Source organism: Callionymus lyra, chromosome 3, assembly GCF_982586985.1.
Source record: "Callionymus lyra chromosome 3, fCalLyr1.hap1.1, whole genome shotgun sequence".
Classification (NCBI taxonomy): Eukaryota; Metazoa; Chordata; class Actinopteri; order Syngnathiformes; family Callionymidae; genus Callionymus; species Callionymus lyra.
Genome location: NC_141820.1, coordinates 8,735,708 through 8,753,525, shown reverse-complemented (window position 1 = coordinate 8,753,525; position 17,818 = coordinate 8,735,708). Strand labels below are relative to the sequence as shown.

The window sequence follows — 17,818 nt, the reverse complement described above, 5'->3', positions numbered from 1 at the left end:
TGAGAATTGCGGCGTAATACTATGAGAATCTACGAGTAATTCTATGAGAATTACAATCACGGATTAATACTATGACAATCGCCGAGTAATACTATGACAATCGCGTCGTAATACTATGAGAAGCGACGAATAATACTATGACAATCGCCGAGTTATACTTTGAGAATGACAATTGCCGAGTAATACTATGACAATCGCTGAGTAATACTATGACAATCGCCGAGTTATACTATGAGAATGAGAATCACGGAGTAATACTATGGCAATCGCCGAGTAATACTATGACAATCGCCGGGGTTATACTATGAGAATGACAATTGCCGAGTAATACTATGACAATCGCCGGGGTTATACTATGAGAATGAGAATCACGGAGTAATACTATGGCAATTGCAGAGTGATACTATGACAATCGCCGAGTAATACTATGACAATCGCCGGGGTTATACTATGAGAATGAGAATCAAGGAGTAATACTATGGCAATCGCAGAGTGATACTATGGGAATCGCAGAGTAATATGAGAATTTAGGAGTAATATTATGAGAATCGCCAAGTAATACTATGGTGACTTGTGCAGTTACACTACATTGGATCACGGAACAATGTGACAGTGAATCTTCGTGCTGCTACCTAGTTTACCAACATTTAAGACTTAAGAATTTTGAATATGTGTACTGCATAAAACTGTCTTGCGGTAAATAAATGAGCCATTTTTGCTCACTGCTCTATTTAGTCACGACTGATTGGTCGATACAATACTGTATCTAAATTCTATGTTGCCATGTCAGAGGGTTGTTGTTGTGAGGGAAGGTAACTTGCATGTAATGTCAGTTTGCAAGTTCAAATAAATTTTAATTAAACAGGTAAAAAATGAAACGGTCTCTACTTTGTATTTTCAATGACGCAACCCCTGCAATAAACAAGAGACACTTTACTTGATCAATGATGGATTAGATAAAGTCATGTCCACAGTCACTCAACACAAGTGTGATCATTGAACCATCGTCTTCATGTGTTCCAGACGCTCCCAGACAGTGCAGTCTCCATATATGCCGCCTCACTGAAGGACAAAGGATCCCTTGTCCCCGCACTCTACAAAGTCATCAGAGAAAATTACAGCGACGTATGTATACAACATCTCACACACACCCTTACAGATCTTCTAAATCCAGTTTCTCATCGTCAGCTCCTGGAGCCGGTTTGTCACCAGTTGTTTGAGTTCTATCGGAGCGGCGAGCCACACCTCCAGCGCTTCACGCTACAGTTCCTGCCCGAACTGCTGTGGAGCCTTCTGTCCGTCAGCGCCGCCCGAGACCCGCACACGTCCGGCTGCATCGAGGCGTTGCTGCTGGGCATTTACAACCTGGTACGATGGGTCTGAACACCATTTTCATTTCACATGTTGCATTGTTATAACCAAGCTTTAAACTACACTCGCATCAAAAGCAGTTTTCTGACTCGCCATATTCTTTGATTTTCGTGATTTATCTTGTTAGTATAAGTACATTTACAACTTTATTGACCCTACATGGTCGCAAATAACCATGTTTGTCGTCCACCTGTCCTCAACTATTTAGAAAATGGAAGATTTGTCCACTTTCTTTGTCATGAGATCCATCTATTCCAGGGGTGGGCAATTAAAATTCTGTGAATGTTGTTAGTGGCCGTCAAGCAAAAAGAAAGACGTAAAAAAAATCCCTAAAAAAAAAGGGCATACGTCATTAGGCCCTGACATTTATTGAGCTAAATAAGCTGCAAATTAATTATTGTATAGAAGAGTTTTTCTCACAACATTTCTTCAATTAACTTGGAAAAAAATGTTTTGAGGGATTAACATATACACAAAAAATTACACACAAAAAGGAGGGAAGTGTTATGTGAACATTTAAATGAATAATAAATACAAAATACATTTGTTAATGAATTAGAACCATTTATACATGATCATACTTTGCCCAGGTCCGATCTATTCAGTTCGGTGCAGCTAAAAAGTGTCAGTGGATCATCCAGTTACGAGTAACACAGCTGATTACCAGAGGAGAGAAATCCTTCCAGACTGTTGTCCCTAAGCTGTGGAACGATCTCTGTGTTTGATGATCTACTGACTCCTTCAAGAAACATCTGAAGACACTTTTATTCATGCAGACTTTTTCCTTGATTCTCTGAGACTCCTGTGTTTGTCTCTCTGTTATCTTGACCTTTTAAGTATATATTTTATTAAGTATTGTTTTGATTGTTTATGCGCTTTGTGACCCTGGTCTGGAAAAGTGCTTTATAAATATAAATGACTTACTTACTTAAGAAGATGGCTAAAGTCATGAATGTTGTGAAGAAGTGAAGCGAGATGTGTTGGTGCACATCCATCTGTTTAGAATTAAAAGAGAATAAACGTCTGCACATTTGGTTTTTAATTTGTTAATTCAATGGAAGCAGTTTTTCTTTCATCAGTCATTTCCTGCCTGAATGATGAAATGGGCGCCCCCTGCTTTTCATGTGAATTCTCTGGATTTGCATTCATTATATTTCCAGGCAGCAGAGCTAACATTACACTGTGAAAATAATGCAAAATAATATAATTTTGGGGCAACAACAGTATTTATATTCTAGCCACTCGTCTCCACTGTGGATGAAGCGTGTAAAGGTCCGGGTGTGATGGATGAAGTCTGCCTTCAACTGCGTGTTTGTCTTTCAGACCAAACGCATGTGAAATCAGAGCTTATCCAACTATAATCACCGTCTGATGTGCACATTCACAGAGTCATTATAGCATGACGCACAATCATTGTCATTCTTTACACAAGGATCGAGGTCTGTGTCGAGCGGAGCCGACGCCATCCCTTTTTTTTTTCGTTTGCCGAACGTTGAGATTTACTCTCTGGTTATATTATCTTTTACATTAACCTAGAATTCTCAACTTAAATGTTGATGTCGGCAGATTACACTTTCAAACTGTTGCAGCATATATTCACCATTGAAGTTCAGTGTATAACAAACTCAAATACATAATAATTATAAATATTATCCACTGATGTTCCCAGACTCAAGTCCTGCGGGCGACACATGCACCGTTTCAACCGAGCTCTTCTTAAGCGTAGATTCTAGGTGTGAAAATGTCAAGCAGGAAACGAGCGACCAACAGCCCCGGCAGCACAATGAAGGTCATCTCGTTTAATTTCGCCTCGATGCTCTGTCGCTCCCTCTTAACTAGGTGCCAAAAATAACTTGCTTGCTCCACTAGTCCTGGTCGTTGTGTTCTGAGCCCGAGTAGGTTTTTGAAAACGGTGATGGTAATATATTTCTAAATGCAAATACAAGTACTCCTACACTTGAAAGATGAGTGTTATTGGTCATAGACAGAAGCTCTCTAGGGCGGGGGGTCCCCAACCTTTATTGTACCGGGGACTGGTTATATGTCAGGATTAGGTAGGTAGGTAGGTGTGGTGTTTTTTCCAATTAGCCACAGCAAATACAGCAATTTAAAAAAAAAAAAAACAACAAAATAAAATAAGAACAAGAACAAAGAGAAATAAAGAGAAAGAACAAGATGATACAATCTAAGTCTAAAGATAAAGAACATAGATCAAAGAACTATATTCATGGGCTGACGTTCAAGGAGGAAAAAAAAGGAAAAATACAATAGAATGACCTGCAAAAAAACGGCATTTAAGTGCATAAAAAAACATCTCACCATAAACGCTGAATCAGCAACAGGCTCTGGACTGGTTACAACGAGATGTTTATGTAGTTGCATTTATGTATATTTGATTGGTGTGCGTGTCTCTTGGGTTTTTAGAGACTTTGTGCCAATTTCAGTAAGTAAGTAAGTAATATTTATTTATATAGCGCTTTTCGAGACCAGGGTCACAAAGCGCTTTAATTGTGGGAGTTTGTGTTTAAGCATTATTTATATGGACATGAAGACTCTAGAAACAGAAGTTTTGTTGTTTCTGGAGTTTGTTTTTTACTCATTTATTCACTAGTCAAGAGTCACGAGCTGAAGTTATTTCAGAGAAAATCAGTTGAGACCTTTTAAGGCATTAAAAATAAATGGAACATAATTTATAATGAGTGATAAAAATGTCTCATGGACAGGGGTTTGGAACGACTGCTCTGGGGCACATGTGTCAATCTCATTTTCCAGGGGCCGAATCTGGAGCGTGAAGTTATAAGACGGGGACCACAGAATGGTTTAAATCAAAGACAATATTGTTCATGTTGAAATGGTGACCTAGCCTATTGTTTTTGTTAAGGAACCAATATCTTTTTAGGTTACAGATTGTACAGAGAATTCCAATGATATCAGCCTGACATTTTGATAGATGGAGCCTCTAAGATTGACGGTATCAGACTCACTTCCTGTCACAGGCAGGTCGGTAAATGAACCAAAACTGTGAAAAGATTTTGGCCTGTTTTGTGATCAAGTTTGCTCTGGATGTTAGGGTCACACAAACATCCCTATATTTCACCGAAATGTATCCTTGTTTTTGCAGGAAATAGTTGATAAAGATGGACAGAGTAAAATCCTCTCCTTCACCGTCCCCTCCCTCTCGAAACCTTCTGTGTACCACGAGGTGAGTAGTAGACGTTAAAAAACACAACGAGTCGCCGAACGTCGACACAACCTTTTGCTTCTGACCCGCAGCCCTCGGCCATCGGCTCGCTGACGGAGGGAGCTCTCGCTAATCATGGCCTGAACCGCGTGGTCTACAGTGGGCCGCACCTGCAGAGGGAGAACTTCACGGCACAGAACCGGTAACTGTTGATTCACAGAAATGTTTAAAAAATCCATCCAGAGGTGCACAGACTACAATTTAACATAAATAGCAACAGTTGTCAAAGAAATAACTTGTTGATGTCCGTCAGTTAAACACCACATGCACTTAATCAATACGATACAATAAAGGTTTTCAAAACAATCTATAAAGAATCAACTAAAAGATGAGTTGAATTGAAGAGGCATAAAAAAGACCTGCAACTAAAAACGACACGTTGCACGTATGGAAGTAAATCTGTGTCATCATAATATTGAATGGTTGAGTTTAACCTTTTAACATAAAAAAAGGTTTTATGGTTAAGATTCAAGATTCAAAGCGTTTATTTTCGTAGGTAATACGTACCATGAAATTCTTCCTTTGTACCCCCAACAAAAGTGCACAGTATAAACATATATACAGTATATATATATATACATTTGAAAGAACTAAAATCTAAAAACAGAGCAGATCAATATTAACAATTTTATTTATTTATTAAATTCAAAAGGATATTAATAAAATAATATTGATGCATTTTTAAAAATAATCTGAATAAGAATTTTAATTTCAATAGAAAATGTTGGCACTTTTAATTTAAATTAAATATTATACTCTGTGTAAAAAAAATTGGGAAAAATATTTGTAATTCAATTATTAAAAATAAAATAAAAATTCAATTTAATAAAAAAGAAAAATTCAGTTGAAGTAATATAATTCTTTTTTTTTTTTTAATTATAGTAAAATGCCTAAAAACCACAAAAAGTTTTACGTTTGATATGTTAACCACTCAATATTCTGCTGACACTGCTTCCATACACGCATATATACACTCGCACAAAGGCGTATCAATTTAAAGTGTAATGATAGGTAACATCTCACCAGAAAGAAGGAAGCAAAAGGACGTAACTTCCTTATTGTGCATAAAAAACAAGAAGTGAAACGTTTTTCCACTTCATCAGTCACAGCTGGAGATTTGATGAGGGGAATCTTTTTTTTTTTTAACAATTTAGTGGTTTAAGTTTTGTTCATATTACAAATGGGTATATACTAAATTTAAACAATGGAACTTAAACATATTTTACTCACTCAAATTAATTACATTTGTGGTAGATATTGCTGAGATGTTGAGTCAAAATAATTAAAGCAACACTATGGTTTCAACTTATACATTATATGATATAAATACTTCATATTTTTGTTATCTATTCGTCAATATCGTCACGCACAGGTACATTTAAGTGGATGCTTTTCACCAACATATTAAATAAATTGGGATTTGAAATTTAGTTATTGTCAAAAATAATATTTGTAATTAAAAAACAGTATTGGAATAATATAATATCGCTTCTGATAATGTAATGCTTGTTATTTAAGACGTTTACTTCCAGTCTGATGAACATAAAAAAAACAATCTATTTATGTAATAAATAAATAATTCAGTTGCCCTGTTTAATCTGACACCGATCTTGATGTAGAGACATTTATAGACTCGCACACATGCTTGTGCACGACGAAAATGAAACTCTCCTGGTTTTGCTACATTCCCTGATTTCCAGTAATAATACTTGAGTAAAAAACACATCAATATATCTTGTAAGTTTACTCTTTTTTTTAATTGAGCTTTACTTTAGGTTAAATATATATATGGAAGTATATCAGAGCCATCAAAAATATTGTATTGTTGAATTTAACATTTCAAATGTTCAAACTCATTTTTCAATATTTTGTTTGTTGCAATGTTGTATTTGTTTGATTGAATAATTTAATGCAATAATATGTACAATGAAAGGTATAATTTGTTTTATTAACTAGAAGAATTCTAATATTTCCAAAGGATTTTTATTTATTTTTTTACACTGAGTTTAATATTATTATTCCAATAATACAATTATACACTTTATAAATTCGATACTTTTCTGATTTCTTGGTTTTTCTCATTCAATACATCTCAACATACTTAATTTAAAAAGCTAGGATTTTTTAATTAATTTCAAAAGAAATACAATTTTAAAGAATTTAGAAAATTTTAAAGAATATATTTTTGAATTACTGGAATACCAATACTAAACTTTGTGTATTAAAGAAAAAAAAGAAAGTAGTCGACCTTTTTTAAATGTATTAATTAAAATTTAACATAACCCAACAAATGCAACCTTTAAATATATAAATGATTTAATAAAAAAAACAACTTTTTTTTTTTAAATGTACTTCCATAAATAACTGACGTTTAGATAAAGTTGGTCCAACATTAAACGTTAGTTAAAAACCCTCTGAATGTCCTCTGTGAACGTTGTTTATATCTGTTTTCATCCCCCGGGATATGCATTGAAAGCCAGTACGTTTCTGTGTGATGTGAAGGTTCGAGGTGTTGACCTTTCTGCTGCTGTGCTACAACGCCGCCCTCAGCTACATGTCCTCCACTTCCCTCCAGTCCCTCTGCCAGCTCAGCTCCAGGTAAGCCACACCAACATGTCCGACTTCCTCCCGTCACTTTGTCACGAGGCCTCAAGCATTTAAAAAAAAATAGAATCCTTCTGTAGATGCTGTCATTATATGTGGCAACTTCCCTCCAAACACTCGCATTTCACAAGTACTTCGTCGGACTCTTGTGCCAGATCGCGCTTTTATGTCGCAATTTAGCAACGACTTGTTATGTACACAGATTTCTCTGCACTCATCAAGTGTGCGTCGACTAACGCCAAAGACACAGCACTATTTATATTCAAGATTTGTATTACTTTTTTTAAAATACTGCTGACTTTAGGGAATATCATTTAGGAAATGGAATTAATCCTTCAAGAAAAACGGATGGAAAAGCGTGTCTTTGATATTGTTGTCTTGAATTGCGATATCGATATTAATGCGATATCTTTTAATTTCACCTAAAAGAAATTTTAAAAAATGCCGCATGCAAGCGCAGCCGCGCACAGGTGCGAGTACTGTAGTGGAGTCTGGGGGTTAAGAGAAGGAAAACGATGCGATATTTCCCTTTTGTTTATTTCCACGCTTCGGTGTCGACATGATCGTAGAAAAATATCACTTATAACGCTCAGAGAGGAGCCGCCGGCGCGTCGCGATATCACCAAATCAATAATAAATCTACCTCCTTGTACACACACACATAACACTATAAATGACGCTAACAACTTAGCTCGTTAGCATACGACGAAGACGGACAGGTTTGATTGGAAGTTCACGATCTTCTAAGAAAACAACTGAGACGAGATGAAAAGTTCTTACAATATGTTGCTTTAACAGAGGAGGTTGAAGGAGACGAGTGACTGGATCACTAGTGTTTGACTAGATCAGAAGGTAGTATTACTTCCATGGATATACTGAGCTAAGTCAGCGTGCCGGCAAGACGCGTCGCCATAGCAACCGAGCCTAACAAGCTGCAGTTCACAGACAGACGGAGACGTAAACGACAACGAGACATAGAAGTACAAATTGACCACTTTACGAAACGTTAAACTGATTGTTCATAATGTGCATTTAAGAAATGCTTGATTAATTACAATTAAAACAATTATAAATTATCGCACATGTTCCATATGCATATCGCACGAGCCAATATCACAATATCCATATTTGTTTGATATATCGTGCTGCCCTAGTTACAATTGATGTACTTTATCTTAGATATACCCGGTAAAGATTTTTTCTATTGGATGACTCACTCTTTTACTAATGGCTCCCTCACGGCTGATTTCTTTTACCTTTCTCCTCATCTAGGGTTAGTATATGTGGTTACCCACGGCAACAGATACGGCGATATAAAGGCATCAGCGCCCGGCTGACGGTGACGTCAGAGTTCCTCGTTCAACTGATAACTGGGATACACTACGCCTTGTGAGTACACACATGGTTTAATGAAACATTGAATTATTCTGTTAATAATTGAACTCAAACATTTGTATATTTAAAGGTTGTGTTTACTGAATAATTGAATACAAAAATAATATTATACCAAAAATGTTATATTGAATTTTAAAGGCTATGAATAAAAACCTATTTACTATTAGAAAATATAATTATTGTAATTAGAAAATCAATTGTGTAAAATGTATTTTATTTATTTATTTAATTCAATTTAAACAATTGAACCTTTCAATATACAGAATTTTGAATTCAACCATTCAAAACAAATGATTAAATGCCTAAATAAACAGCATTTCAATTAAATTGTTTCAAAAGTTCAACTAATAATGTCACTGATATACTTTCATATAAAACACTCCTGGTTACTGCTCTTGTGGTGCCTTCGACTGACCTTGTCTGACCTTTTAGAGGTCAATGGAAATGCTCTACATTTTCGATTGTTCGCATTTGTTTCTAGTTCCCATTTTTTTTGCGTCTGATGATCTGAATATCTTAGAGAAGAATCGGCTTCTCTTTGTTTAGAGTTTGACGAGTTAATTGTCCGTCAAGTAAAGCTGGACATGAAGGTGGTTAAACTGAAACTAACATTCTAAAGGAGAAGAATTATCAAAGTCAAAAGTATATGTGACTTTGAAGCAGTTTATTTCCTGTGTTCAGAATTCTTAAAAACATGTAAAGAACTCAAGAATTATCTTATCGTCCCTTAAAATATTTTTTTGTTGAAAAATTAAGGATTGAAGTTTTTTCTCATTAACTCTTGTGACCCTCAGGGGTCAAGGTGACCTGAAGGCCCGGGTCACATTGACCCTGAGATGACACAAGGGTTAAGGAGCCATGTTTTATATTCCTTATATTATTTTATTGTTACTAAAATTGTATTTATGATATTTTCCTTCCTGGTTTTAACTTTCAATGACAAAAGTCAACAATAAAGAGCGCAAGGAATCGTCGCTTTAATGTTATGAAAGATAATAATCCGTTTTCTTACAAGATGTTTAGCAAAAGAAAGAACCGGATTTTCCCGGAGCAAACAACCCAGCAAAGCGACACCTGCTGCTCTCATTTGGAACCGAACAAGCAAGACGTATCAATCACTCAAACTGACAGGCGTCAGCTGTCAATCAATGTCACAGTCGGCCACATATGATGACTGTGACGCGCAGGTTCCGCACGTTATTATCACTCCTTAATATTTATAATTAATTATTCCATTTGCTATAACATCGTTTGTCGTCGACTCCGAAACCGAAGCATGTAACCGAAAGAAAACCACGTTTCTCGTTGACATTATTGATCGCGTGTGTTGCTCCTCGAGGGTTGAAACCTATATCTTCTACTCATGTTTGTGTGTGTGTAGGTGTAACGGTGAAGTGGAAATCGCCTCCAAAGCGCTGGATGACGTCCTGTACCGCGCTCAGCTCGAACTGTTTCCAGAGGCTCTACTGGTGGGTGCAACAATATTTTGATTCTATTTTTAAAAAGCTGATTCCCCTTCTCTCTCCCCCCCCCCCGTGTGCATGTCTGTGTTTGCATGTGATTTCCACAGACGTGCACTGTTTTTGATCCTTTTGCAACATGTTGGTGTGTGTGTGTGTGTGTGAAGGGAGGGCGAGAGGGCGAGAGACGGCAAGCAGAATGTAATCCCGCTAGATTATTTACATGCTTTCCTCTCCGCCTGGTTTAAGCTGTAATCCTTGAGTCCCAGAGAGCAGAGGGATTGACTGTAAAGCCTGCAGCTTTACTACACATGTTCAGGTGTTTCCCACCACAACAATCGCAAACATTTAATTCATTTAGCAAGTCGTGAGGTTGTGCGACCGTGGTTTTTTCCACGTATTGTCGTGCAGGTGTTTTGTTTCCTGCACCCCTTTCGGCTCCTCGCTATTCACAGATCCAGCATCGTGTCGCTTCGTTTTAGGGGGTCTTTGTTACAAAACTGTGATGTGATTACATCCGTCACCGCCGAGGAGAACCTGCTGAACGGGGTGCGTTCATATCACAAGTCTCTTAAAGGACTCGCTGAGCTTACACGGGGCTTATCTCTAATCATAAATCCGAATGGAATGTGATTGTTAATCAGACTGTTTGGCAACAGCCTTTGGACATTAGTCCGAGCTGAACGTGGACTTCATATCCACGTGTTATCAGTTTTATCTTGACCTTTAAAGTATATACTTTATTGAATATTGTTTTGATTGTTTAAGCGCTTTGTGACCCTGGTCTGGAAAAGCGCTCTATAAATAAAAATTACTTACTTACTTACATCTCGTGGGCTGCGGTCGTTGTCGTGGCGACGTGCATGTCTACGGCTGAATTATTATGGAAAATAATCTAATTGTGATTATTTATTGCGATTATTTATATTAAATATTGTGTTTTTTTTGTTCTCTAATATGGTTGATCCTTCTAAATAGTTTGTGCTTCTCATATGTAAAAGTTTGAGTCATATTTGCTTAGTTTTCCCCACGATCTGGGTCATGGATATAAAAAAAAAAGAAGTAAATTGACTCTGTGTGGAAGAAAGGCAGGTTGTTCTCAAAATGTCCTTGAAACGTATCAAAAGGTTCTTCAAGTTTCTGATGACGGTACGTGATCCTTTTTTTTCCCCACAGGTGGCGAACGCCATCAAGTCCTCGCTGCACGGCGCCGCTCTGAAGAGCAACAACAAGGAAGGTGCTCGAAGCATCCAGGTGGAGATCACGCCCACGTCCTCCAGGATCTCCAGGAACGCCGTCACCTCGCTGTCCATCCGGGGTCACCGCTGGAAGAGACACGGTAAGGCGGCGAAACGTTGCGGGGGTCGGGCTTTTGTGTCGAGGGGGTCCCCGAGGAAGAAACTGGCTTCAGAGATCCGTCCGTGGAGGTTTTAGGGTCTCAGCGTCATGGTCATCGTCCCATTTTTCTCATCGTCAAAACCATGTTGATGTCCGTCTTCTAAGTTTCTAGATCGTCTCTGCCTGCTTTCTTTAAGTTCAGTTCTCAAGAACGTTTAAGATTATTTTTTATATGTATTTCTGTTTGATAAATAACTTTAAAATGCTCCTACGGGTGTAAAACTAAAGTGATCACCAGAAAACAAATATACAATCCAAGTTAAGAATTTCTCTCCTTAAAGCCTTACATTAAGGCGCCTCTTTATTTATAAACTTAAGATTTATTTGTTCTCATCTAGAAAACCAATTCAAGCTTTAGCAGAATACCAGTTGTCATCAGTTGATATTTGACTATAAATATAGTTTCTAACTAATGCGACATTAATGCTGAAAATATGACTTCACTTCTGATTCAACCCTTGCATTATCTCAGGGTCAAGGTGACCCAAAGGCCCGGAATCCAACGTGTTTGAGGTATCCCTTGTGTTTTCTCAGGGTCAAGGTGACCAGAAGGTCCGAAAAACAAATGTGTTTGAGGTATCCTTTGTGTCATCTTGTCAACGTCCACCACTGCTTATGCATTTATGGAAGCCAGGGAACATTTTTTTAGGGGGTTCGGGTCACCTTGACCCAGAGACAACATAAGGGATACCACAAACACATTTGTTTCCGGAACTTGGGGTCACCTTGACCCTGAGACAACACAAAGGTTAAATCAACATCACACTCGTAACATTGTCCATTTGCTGGGATCCATTTTTTTTTTCTCCGATATAGTCCGACTTAAAATAATAAATGGCATTAATTTAATATATGTATAATTAAACAAGTTTATAACCACAACATTTCCGTTTAGGTTATTAGTTATTTGAGGATTAAAACCAAAAGTACCGCAAACCTAATTTCCCGGAACGAGATCTCCTGAGGGATTAATTAAGTCAATCTAATCTAATAAATATTGATTATGAAATCAGTGAGTTTTAAATTGAATTATAAAGAACACAAATCCCTTCTTTTTTTTAGCTTTGGTAACGTGTGGAAAGGTTATCATTAGAACTTAAATGGTTGAATTTAACATTTTAATTGTTAAAACCTTTTCCTGTCACTATTATTAAAAAAAAAGAAGAAAAAACTTGTTTGTATTGAATCTAAATGGATACAAATGAAAAAAATATTTATTATGTTATAGGTATTTTTCAATTAGTGGCCCTAGACTATCAAACTCTATGTAAAAAATAAATACATTTATTTGTTTTCATCATTAATTATTTGAAATAAAGAATTCAACATTTAAATACAGACCTTTTATTCCAAAAATATCATATTCATGATTGAAATACTTTAAAAAAATCAAATTCAACTGTTCAAATTCTGATGTTCCTCAATAAAAGATATCTTTACATGAACTATAATACTTGACTACAAATCCAAGTTTTTATTTAAGGCCAATCATCAACTCAAACCTAGTAGTTGTTTTTCAAACATATATTTCAGAACGCGTAGAATCCAGGTTAGATTATTAAAACCTACCATAATTAATCTACTATAAACTAATAAGGCGTCCGTTGAAAAAAATAGGATGTTTTATAAATAAACTGATTTTAAAATGATACTTTCAAACGACATAATCTTCATTAAAGAGTGAGATTAACCTCTGACCTCGTGTGCGTGAGGATCCAATCCACAGAGTTTTGTATGTTTGTTAAGTTTTGTTCATTTTAAATGTGTTTATGTTCAGTCGTCGCTTCATGTTCGGATCACTTTTAATTTGTGTCTTTTTATTTTCTCGCCGTCACATGAACGACCTCGTGTTTGTGTTTGTTGTGCGTCTGTGTCGCACGATCAATGTCCATCGTTTGTATTTGCATGTTTTTTTATTTGTTGTTCCACCGTCCCCGTCCCCCCGTATCGCCCCCCAAAACCACCAGAGTCCCAGGAGGTGAGTGTAGACAATGAGCCGGTGACGCCCGGCGGCGGCGCCATCCCCGAGATCAGCGTGACGAGCGCGGGCGCCGTGCCCAACGGCGACTCCCTGCGGCCGCGCCCGGAGGGCCGCGCCCAATCGGACGGCGATCCCCTGGGGGCCACCTCCGACCTGGGCCCCGACCCCAGGGGTTACGACTCCGGCACGCGGGTTCAGGAGGTCAGGAGGCAGAAGTCTGTGAGACGAATGGTGGAGAATGAGGGTTCTGGCTCCGCCTCCATAGGGAGGAGCCAGTACTAGGGTCCTGCCCCTCCCTCCCTGGGGTAACCTAGGTAACTGTTGTGTGTTGGGGGGGCGTGGTCTCTTTCTTTTGTGACTCCTCCCCCTCTTACCTCCTCATGCGCTGGGTCGCTCCGGCCTCTCTTCACCTTTAACGCCCTCCTCCTCCTTTCATCTGTTCGTCTCGTTTATTAATCGACTCCTTTGACCGCAGATGAATTATTGAGCGTCACAGTGACCGGATCAATACTTACTTACCTTCATGATGATCTATGGAAGTATATCAGAGTCACCAGAATATTCAGAGGTTGGATTTAACGTTTGAATTTTTATTATTATGGTTTTTTTAAGCATTTAATTGAATTTATTTTAATCATTTATATATTGAAAGATTGATTTTTGCTTCCTGTTTTTAATAATTCATTAAAAATGTGTATATTTTTATTTTAAAATACGTGTTTTTTGTATTTTATACTATACCAACGTTTTATTTTGGGTAATAATAAAAGGATATATTTAAACATATTTTAAATTCAATATAAAAATGTTGCTATACAAGTTTCAACATTATATAGAATTTAAAAGGCGATAAATTCAAATACTTTCAGTTTAGAAAGTTTATGTTTTAATTGTTGGAATAAGAAAATTCAACACGATGTTTAAAATAATAATAATTTTAGAAAATATTTAAAATATGCTACAAATATGCTACATTACGATTTTATAATGTAATTTAAATACTTTTTTATTTACATTTTTATATTATATTTTAAAGATTATGTATTTAAAATATTTAATTAAGACAATGTATTTTTAATGTAAATTATTGTTTAAAAAACAGAATGTCTGTAAAAATAAATAAATATTAATTTAAAAAACATTCACATTTTTTTATTTACCTTATCAAAAAGAAAGAAAATGCCATCTAACAATATAGGAATAATTGTATTCAAAGTAAGTGTTCAATAAATATACTTTAAACCTTTCATTACAGAAATTATTTAATTAAATACTTTAAAATAACTAAATGCTTTAAAAAAAACAATATCATTTCAATAATTAAATTCAACTATTGAATGTTTTGATGTCGCTGATATACTTCCATAGATAAGAGAAGGTTCTAACCTTTATTTAATTTATATAATCTTGTTAAAATGTTATGGTTGTTGTTCTCTTAAGTAACTGTTTAAACTATGACTTATTTTTTACATTTCTTTGCAAAGAGCACGTTTTTTTCTTCATCTTCCTTTTTCTCTGTTTAAAATTCAAGTTCATAGTCAAGTTTAAATAATCTCAACCAAATAATTGTGAGTATTGTTAGAGTATCTTTGGCCGTCATGACAGGATCCGTCTGTAGAACCCACGCCTGTCATTTGACAATCGTGTGTTTCCTGCAGGAGGTCGTGACTCATGTTCAGACCTAAAATAAGAAACCTTTATTTTCCCTGTCTTTTCCCCTCCGGCTCCTCTTCTCAGTACTCTTGCCTTTTTTAAAAACCTGATGCTCTGCACCACTGTCCTAAAAACACTCAATGTGGTTTTAAAGCTGCTGTCTTTGGTCTTTGCCTCTTGATCTTCATCATCTCTGGATGGACATTCTTCCGGTCAAACTTCTCCCCCTGCTGGTGGAACCATGTATAGCTCCTCTGTCATGCAGCATTTTCTTTAAATACTCCTGTTAAAAAGCTTTACCTAAAAACGTAGAAATATAAGTTTCTAATGTTCATTTGAAGTTTATTTCAAGTCTGTTCTACACATTTTTGATAATTCTATAATTTAATTTGAATCAAAAATCTACTTAATATTAAGAATCGGCAGCTATTTTTATTTTTGGGGGAGAATACACTTTGGTTTTATGCAATTAAAAACAACTAAAGACAAACTCACCCTCTAATATAATGTATCCATATTTAAATGTAATTATCGTGTAACTACTAGTGCCAATAATACCATCCATATGCATATATAGATAAATAAAAAATGTCATAAAATGTTAAATATAAGAAAATATTCCAATTATTAAAAAAAAAAAAAAAAAAAAAAGTTCTATATGTTCTTTCCTTTTTTAGTCTTTTAAATTAATTAAATAAAAATGTTTGTATATAGAGCCACTGCCATCTTGAATATATATATATTTATTTATTTTTCACTCACAAGTTTAAACTTCTAATATCAATAATTAAAAAATAAAGAATTTAGAAAAATGTATTTTTCAATTTTTAGCCTTTTATATTCAATATAGAAAATGTTGTAGTAAAGTAGTTCCAATGGTTTAAAAAAAATGTAAAAACATATTTCATAAAAATAAAAAAATAGAATTTAAATGTTAGGAATTACAATATCAAACTCTTTGTAAAATATGAATTAATTCACAAAATATTTGAAGAATATTTTTTATGAAATCCCGAAAAAATGAATAGAAATTCAATCTTAACTATGTAGTAATAACTTGATTCAATTGTTTTATAAAAAAACATGTTTATCCGTTAAATATAAACAAATATTCAAGTAATTTCTTTTTTTTTTAAATTTAATTCTTAACAATGAAAGTTTAAACATTTGAAATGTTAAATTCAACTATTAAAAATGATACTTCCGTAACTTTATAATCTAATTAACTTCAATCTATTTTATGAAAAGGGTTTCTTTGTTCTGAAAACTATGATTTTTGTCCTCAATTATGACCAAACACTTTATAAACAGCTGTCAAAATAACAGATCTGGATCTGAAAATGAGATTTATTTTCACCCACTAATGTCTCCCCAACATCTCCTAGTGATCCCCGTAACATCAACCCTTTAACAAATGTTTTGCTGGACGACAGACGAGTTTTTTGTCTTTTTCTCATTCGTCGTCTCTAACGGGTTCTTCGTCCTCTTCGCCTCCAGACGCCGTGGATCTGGGTTCCCCGGACGAGCTGATGGACATCTCCGAGCTGGACGAGGGCACGTGGCCCAGCCCGGCGGGGGGGGTGGGGGGGCCGGACATGACCACGCCCACCATCACCATCAGCAACAGCGTCACCACGCTGAACCTCGGCGCCAAGGCCATGAAGAAGTGCCGCCTGGGCGGCCGGACCAGCAAGGACAAGGAGACCTTCGGCCTGGTGCGGGCGGCCAGCGAGAGCGCCGAGGCCGCCGTCAAGAGGCTGACGCTGACCTCCAGCCAGTCGGTGCCCAAGGCCGGCGCCCTGACCAGCCTCACGCGCACCGCCAGCGCCGTCTTCTCGCGCTCCTTCGAGCAGGTGGTGAGCGGGAACGCCGTCGTCAACAACCACGTGCCCCCCGAGCCCGCCCGCTACTCGTGCAGCATGCAGGACGACGCCGCCGGGTACTTGAGTACGCCGGCGCCCAACCACGCGCAGCGCTCGCCCAGCATCAGCGTGCATCTGGGCTCTGACCTTTAACCCCCTTTTCGATGATCCTGTGATCCTGGAACTCCAAGCCATGCCAACTCTCCAACCGTTTTATCTCGATACTGTCGCTGCAATGTCACACGAGGAGTGAAGGACGAGCACGAGCGGATGATGGCGTCGTTTACAACCAAAATCTTGTTTTACAAAAAAATTGATTTGAGCGCCGCTCCACGTGTTTACTTTCTAGTGGTTCTGTTTGGATCATCAACAACTTTATTCGACGTATTTGCACCTTCACACACTCCTTACCATCGAATTGTTTTTGCGAAAACGACCGACCCGTCGTTTTCTTCACCGCCTCGGAATGTGACATTGTAGCTCCTCTCGCTGTCTTCACCTCCACGTGTATTTTTAAAACCTGCTGGATCCGGACTTCCAGAGCGGTGTCGGCTCCTTCTGCTCCTCTCTTCAAATAATAGAACCGGGTCTTTTTATTTTGAACGATTGCACAGTATTATCTTGGTAGAGAAGCAATAGTCCTCTTCTTTCTTTTCCTCAACCGCTGTGGCAAAAATAATTTAGAAGAAAGAAAGAAAAAAAAAAATGACCCGAGTAATAATGTGTATAAATTTTAAATTTTGCACTTGAACTGAGTCTATGAAGGTATTTTCCTACGACGAACAAGAGTTTTAACTGTGGTTTTTCTTTGTAAAAAAACATGTTTTGTACAGACTCCCACAACTCAAGATCG

The 17,818-nt window shown here is 36.9% G+C and overlaps 1 protein-coding gene across 2 annotated transcripts in view; it reads left to right on the top strand.

Annotated features, from left to right (window-relative positions):
* Positions 1–17,818, top strand: part of hycc1 (hyccin PI4KA lipid kinase complex subunit 1) — a 30,806-nt gene extending 12,988 nt beyond the window's left edge. The window contains exons 3-12 of one of the 2 annotated variants that reach the window (XM_087786354.1): positions 1,024–1,125; positions 1,189–1,368; positions 4,493–4,573; positions 4,645–4,754; positions 7,115–7,210; positions 8,489–8,605; positions 9,993–10,080; positions 11,248–11,410; positions 13,437–13,764; positions 16,601–16,737. In XM_087786354.1, the coding sequence (XP_087642480.1) occupies positions 1,024–1,125; positions 1,189–1,368; positions 4,493–4,573; positions 4,645–4,754; positions 7,115–7,210; positions 8,489–8,605; positions 9,993–10,080; positions 11,248–11,410; positions 13,437–13,732 (1,233 nt within the window). In that variant the 3' untranslated portion in view covers positions 13,733–13,764; positions 16,601–16,737. Of the gene's footprint in view, positions 1–1,023; positions 1,126–1,188; positions 1,369–4,492; positions 4,574–4,644; positions 4,755–7,114; positions 7,211–8,488; positions 8,606–9,992; positions 10,081–11,247; positions 11,411–13,436; positions 13,765–16,600 lie in introns of both variants that reach the window. The other variant, XM_087786353.1, reaches the window with a different exon arrangement.